This window comes from Danaus plexippus, unplaced genomic scaffold (genome assembly GCF_018135715.1).
Source record: "Danaus plexippus unplaced genomic scaffold, MEX_DaPlex mxdp_47, whole genome shotgun sequence".
Taxonomy (NCBI): Eukaryota; Metazoa; Arthropoda; class Insecta; order Lepidoptera; family Nymphalidae; genus Danaus; species Danaus plexippus.
This window is the reverse complement of record NW_026869867.1, coordinates 89,406-94,988: the sequence shown is the minus strand read 5'-3', so window position 1 is coordinate 94,988 and position 5,583 is coordinate 89,406. Positions and strand designations below refer to the sequence as shown.

Here is a 5,583-nt window from a genome sequence, read left to right as displayed (position 1 = left end):
TAATGCTTGAGCTACTTTTTTCTTGCTTACCAGAAATATAGGCGTCAAGTTTAATGCGAAATGTACTTATAGGTCGAAAATGTCCCGAAATAATTTGAGAAAAGTGTAATACGGCCATGCCGCTTTTTTATTTTTGCTCGACTTGGCGGTTCACTATCGTACAAACAGGTAAATTTTACAATTCATTTTTCAGACAATATCGAATTTTATCTATAGTAACAAAATAGTTTTAAATCCAATCACCACTTCAATAAGTCAATATATATTTTTAGTAATAAATATTTAAAATAATTTAAATTGTGATATTCTTGATGATTCTAAGCTTAACGATATTTATATTCTAATATTTATTGGAAACTCTTATGATGGTTAAACTAGCGCCATCTGTATATTTGTTATAATAGTGTAAATTAATGTTAATAATGTTTCTGTACGGTAATTTAAATGTCCAAATACTTGACAATTGGTTTTATAATTTATAATGAGAGCTTCTGCATGTTTTACGTAATGTTCAATGTTTTATAATTTTATGGAAACTCTTATGAGGGAAACTAGCGCCCTCTGTATGATATTGTAACTTACCCTCACCTTAAAATATTACCTTTGAATATTATAAATAGGATGTGAGTGCTAGACTGGGGGATTTCTGGTACGAGTTGTGGAGCAATAGACATCTAAGTGGAAGTACTGCCTTATTTATTTTTAACAAGTCAGAAGTGCTCGTTCTCTGTGCCGTGCCTATACGGATCGTTCGCGAGATATCCTGTCAACTGGAAATAATGAAGATGAACCGCTGCCACATGTACCAAAGAAGCCTGAAGAAAAAAGAATCAAGAAAACCTCTCCGATCTACAGATACCTGAACGTTTAGACCACCTGGAGAAAATGATTGAAGTTACTAGCCAGTGTGAGATGGCAACGCAATTACAACCTGGACCCTATACAAATAACAAGGAGATGCTGAAGCTCAAGTAAGAAGCTTAAATATGATGATAAAAAAAGAGCTTTAATATACAACGTGACAAGCAACTTGGAAGGAAACTCTCTGCTACGGTTTGAACACTAATAAAACATCGATGTGACCTGGAGCGAGTGGAAAAGACTTTTCCTGCTAAGCGCAGATTCGCTGCGAAACTACACGACATGGTTGCAACTAGCAAACGTCAGGATGCACAGGTGATACTTTTATTTTTCAAAAAGCCAGCTCTTGGAGAGTCATGTGAGTTAAGTGAGCATATAATCTGCCACGTAATTTGAAAGCTGGAACCCGAGGCACAGGTTCTAAAGCCACCGGTTCTTAAGATACTTAATTATTTAACGGATACTATAGTTGAACCCTTAAAATTAACAAATAATTTAACTTTTGATAAAGATTCAGGGCCTAAATGTTTTTCATGTGGACTCACATCGTCCCAATGTATATCATCCCAATGTAGGGAAAACGTCCGATGTAATAATTATAATAAAATTGTTCATAAAACGGAATATTGCAGATTTAAAAAGTCCGATCACTGTGGTAAAGTAGGTTATGAAGAGAAAGACTGTTATTTTAAAAATCTATCGGCTCCAAATAGTTCTTATGTCAAACCTAACAATAAATTCGATGAAAAGAAATCTAAATTGTTAGCCCGATTGATGTGGATCGCCAAAATTTCGTAAAATTATTATTGCTAACGGTTTTAAATTGACTGCATATATTGACTTTAATAATACTATAACAGTATCAGCGGCTCTAAAAATCAATTTAAAATATGTAAATGAAACTCTTTGGTTCGTCATTTAAATTTACCGCGCATTCTCCATATATTATCTGTGGTGACGGCAAAGGCAGGTTTTTTGCTGGATTGTCTAATATGGAGATTGCACTTAATTAATTACTTACTAATAAGTTAACTAATAAGAAACTATAAATAAATAAGATTGTTTGAAGCAATAGCATTTAATGTTGTTTCTCTTTACAGGTTAGTATTTACATTGTATTTCTTTAAAATATGTTAAGTTTATTAAAAAGTGTATGGTAGATGATTTGTGACACGTTTTCTGTAAAATAAATTACTCTTTACAGAGCAACAACTTGGCAATTGTTTCACTTATTACAAAACAACATTAATTATAGCTGTTGTAAACAATGGAAAAGTTAAAATTCGAGGTTGTTATAAAACCGGGTGAAGATCCAAAAACAAACATAATGTGCATAACCTCAATTATGGATGCAGATAGAAATACCTTTTTGATTCCGGAGCAATTACAATCAGTGAAACTACACGATGTGTTAACACAGACGAAAATTTTTCAAAAAGTAAGAACTACACTGCAAAGAAGACATGAAAAACGACAAGTATGGATTTCTGTTACACCGGAGTTACATGATGCCTACATGGATGAAGATGGAAATATGCAATTTAAAGGTTATTTACTGGAAGAAGTTACATATATTTCACAAAAGCAGACTTCTACGGAGACGACAACAGAAGCTCTTTCAAGAATGTTGGCTAATTTTGCTGAATCGGAGAAGGAGCCTAAACTGTTCAATTTAAAGAAATTATCTGAAATGTTTGTAATCGATAAATTTACACAAAAAACGTCAAATGCAACACAATGGATGATCATCTTCGAAACTGAATGTGCTCGTGTGGGTATAAGTGATGATATTCACAAAATTCAAGGGTTAAGGTTATTTTTAGATGATTCTTGTCAAGATTGGTATAGTTCCATGCTTATAAAGTGTACATTGAATTCTGAATGGTGTATTTGGAAAAAGAATTTTTGTGAAACATATATGAACAAAGGCTGGACGCCGGTAAGATATGCTTTTTTATTTAAGTATAGGCAGGGATCGCTACTAGAATATGCTTTAAAGAAAGAGAGGCTTTTATTAGAGACAAGTAAGTTAATAGATAAAACCACTTTAATTAATTTAATTGTAACTGGGTTACCTAATTTTATAGCTGATGAAATTGATAGAAGTGATATAAAGGAAACTGAACAGTTATTTAATAGTATTCGTGGGTTAGAACATCTAAATAAAAAAAAATTGAAAATAGGGAAGCACATGTTGAAAATAAAATTAAAGAAAAATCTTTTAAGGAAAAACCGTGCAAAATCTGTGAAAAAGAAAAGAAAGGAATTCGATATCATTCAGAGTCTGTATGTTGGTTCAGGAATAAAAATGATAATCAATATAAAAAAGAGTTGATTAAAAGTGTTAATAATTCTGAATTGGAAATAAGTTTAAATGAAGTAGATCCAAAAAACTAATAATTCCACCATTAATCAAAATTAAAATTTTAATAAATGATTCCTTAGAAACATTGGGAGTTTATGATTCAGGATCAAATGTAAGTTTAATTAATTCCAGATTATTATCCTTAAAAAATTATCATATCCATAATAACTATAATAATCAGGCAAATTTAAAAACGATTAATGGTGTAAAAAAGTCTATAGGAATAGTAACATTAAAAATTAAGATTTTTCAGCTAGAGAAATACATAAATGTTTTTGTGGTAGACAAACAAAATTTTGATTACGATTTTTTAATTGGGTTAGATTGCATAAGATCTTTTCAACTAATTCAAAATGAAAACTTGGAGATAAAACAATTCTTAAACAATGAGGAAAAAATAAGCAATGAAAACATTCCTGGCTTCACAGGTAATAAAATTCAAAACATGCAATATTTAATTAATGAAAATAATGATAGGAAAAACATAGGGGAAGATAATTTAGTAATTAATGATAAATGTGAGATCAATTTTAACGAACACATAGAAATTACAAACTTCAACATTTCAGTAGATCATTTAGAAATTCAACAACAATCAGAAATAGATGAATTAATTAACAAGTATAAATCGTTATTTGCGAAAGATAAATATGATGTAGGTAAAGTGAAGGGCTATGAGGCACATATAGATTTACTTGTAGATACATATTGTAGCAAAAGACCATACAGATGTAATTTTGAGGATAAAAAAGAAATAGAACTACAAGTTTCACAATTATTAAAAAATAAACTAATTGAAGAATCATATAGTCCCTTTGCAGCCCCTGTAACACTAGCCTATAAAAAAGAAGAGGGGAGAAAATCTAGACTATGCATAGATTTTCGTGATTTGAATAAAATAGTAGTTCCTCAATCGCAACCATTCCCACTTATAGAGGATTTAATGATAAAAACGAGGAATTGTAAATTTTTTTCAATATTAGACATAAATTCTGCATTTTGGTCAATTCCATTAAAAGTAGAAGATAGGGAAAAAACTGCATTTGTTACTCAAGAAAATCATTTTCAATGGACCTGTTTACCATTTGGTTTAAAAACTTCCCCTGCAATTTTTCAAAGAATATTAAGTAGCATAATTAGGAAACACAAATTATCAGATTTTACAGTAAATTTCATCGATGATATTTTAATTTTTTCTCGGACATTCACGGAACACATGAAACATTTATCTCTGTTACTGGAAGCAATCTCAAAAGAGGGCTTTAGATTAAAATTCTCTAAATGCAATTTTGCACAGGATTCTGTTAAATATTTAGGCCACATAATAAAAAATAATACAATTACGCCGCTTAAAGATAATTTAATAGCAATAAAAGATTTTCCAACTCCAAAAAATAAAAAAAATATTCGTCAGTTTCTATGGGGTTTTCCAATAGGGACGCTTGAACTTTGACAGCTGATTGCGGCCATGTTGTTTGAGTGACAGCTGTCAAATGCAGTGTGTTATATTCATTCCGTCCTCCCAAACCACCATGGCAGGTTACAGTGTCGAGCAGCACGTGCAAATCATAAAATTGTTTTATGAAAATGGGTCTTCAGTTCGAGCAACGTTCCGCGCACTTCGCCCGTTTTACGGTCGCGATGATCGTCCTGCCGAGTCGACTATCCGTCGATTGGTGGACAAATTCGAGTCAACCGGGTCAGTTAACAATCAGCCGGTTCCCGTGCGTCAATGTAACGCGAGATCTGCCGAGAATATCGCCGCTGTGCGCGACAGTGTCCTCGAAAACCCGCGGCAGTCAATTCCGCGTCGCGCACAGGAACTCGGCATTTCGCAGACGACAACTTGGCGAATTTTGCGTTGTGACTTGAGCCTGCACCCGTACAAGATCCAGCTGACCCAAGAGCTCAAGGTTAATGACCATAGACAGCGCCGTGTGTTCGCTGACTGGGCATTAGAGCAGTTGGAAGTTGACGCCGATTTTGGCAAAAAAATCATCTTCAGCGACGAGGCGCATTTTTGGATGAATGGCTATGTCAACAAGCAAAATTGCCGTATTTGGGACGAGACCAATCCACACGAGGTTCACCAAGTGGCAATGCACCCGCAGAAAGTGACTGTTTGGTGCGGATTTTGGGCCGGAGGCGTGATTGGTCCGTATTTTTTCGAAAACGATAATGGTGTGGCCGTCACCGTCAATGGTGAGCGATACCGGTCGATGATAACCAACTTCTTTTGGCCTGAAATCGAGAATATGGATCTGGACAACATGTGGTTTCAACAGGACGGCGCTACGTGCCACACAGCACACGCTACGATGGAAGTTCTGCACGAGCAATTTCTGGACATGGTCATC

The 5,583-nt window shown here is 33.9% G+C and overlaps 1 protein-coding gene across 1 annotated transcript; it reads left to right on the top strand.

The window, feature by feature from the left end:
• The first annotated feature begins 1,757 nt into the window (after window positions 1–1,757).
• On the top strand, window positions 1,758–4,640 carry LOC133320669 (uncharacterized). The gene is made up of 2 exons (XM_061529304.1): window positions 1,758–1,961; window positions 2,066–4,640. Exon 2 carries the CDS (start codon window positions 2,129–2,131, stop codon window positions 3,194–3,196), a length of 1,068 nt encoding a protein of 355 aa, XP_061385288.1. The 5' UTR covers window positions 1,758–1,961; window positions 2,066–2,128; the 3' UTR covers window positions 3,197–4,640.
• The last annotated feature ends 943 nt before the right edge of the window (window positions 4,641–5,583 follow it).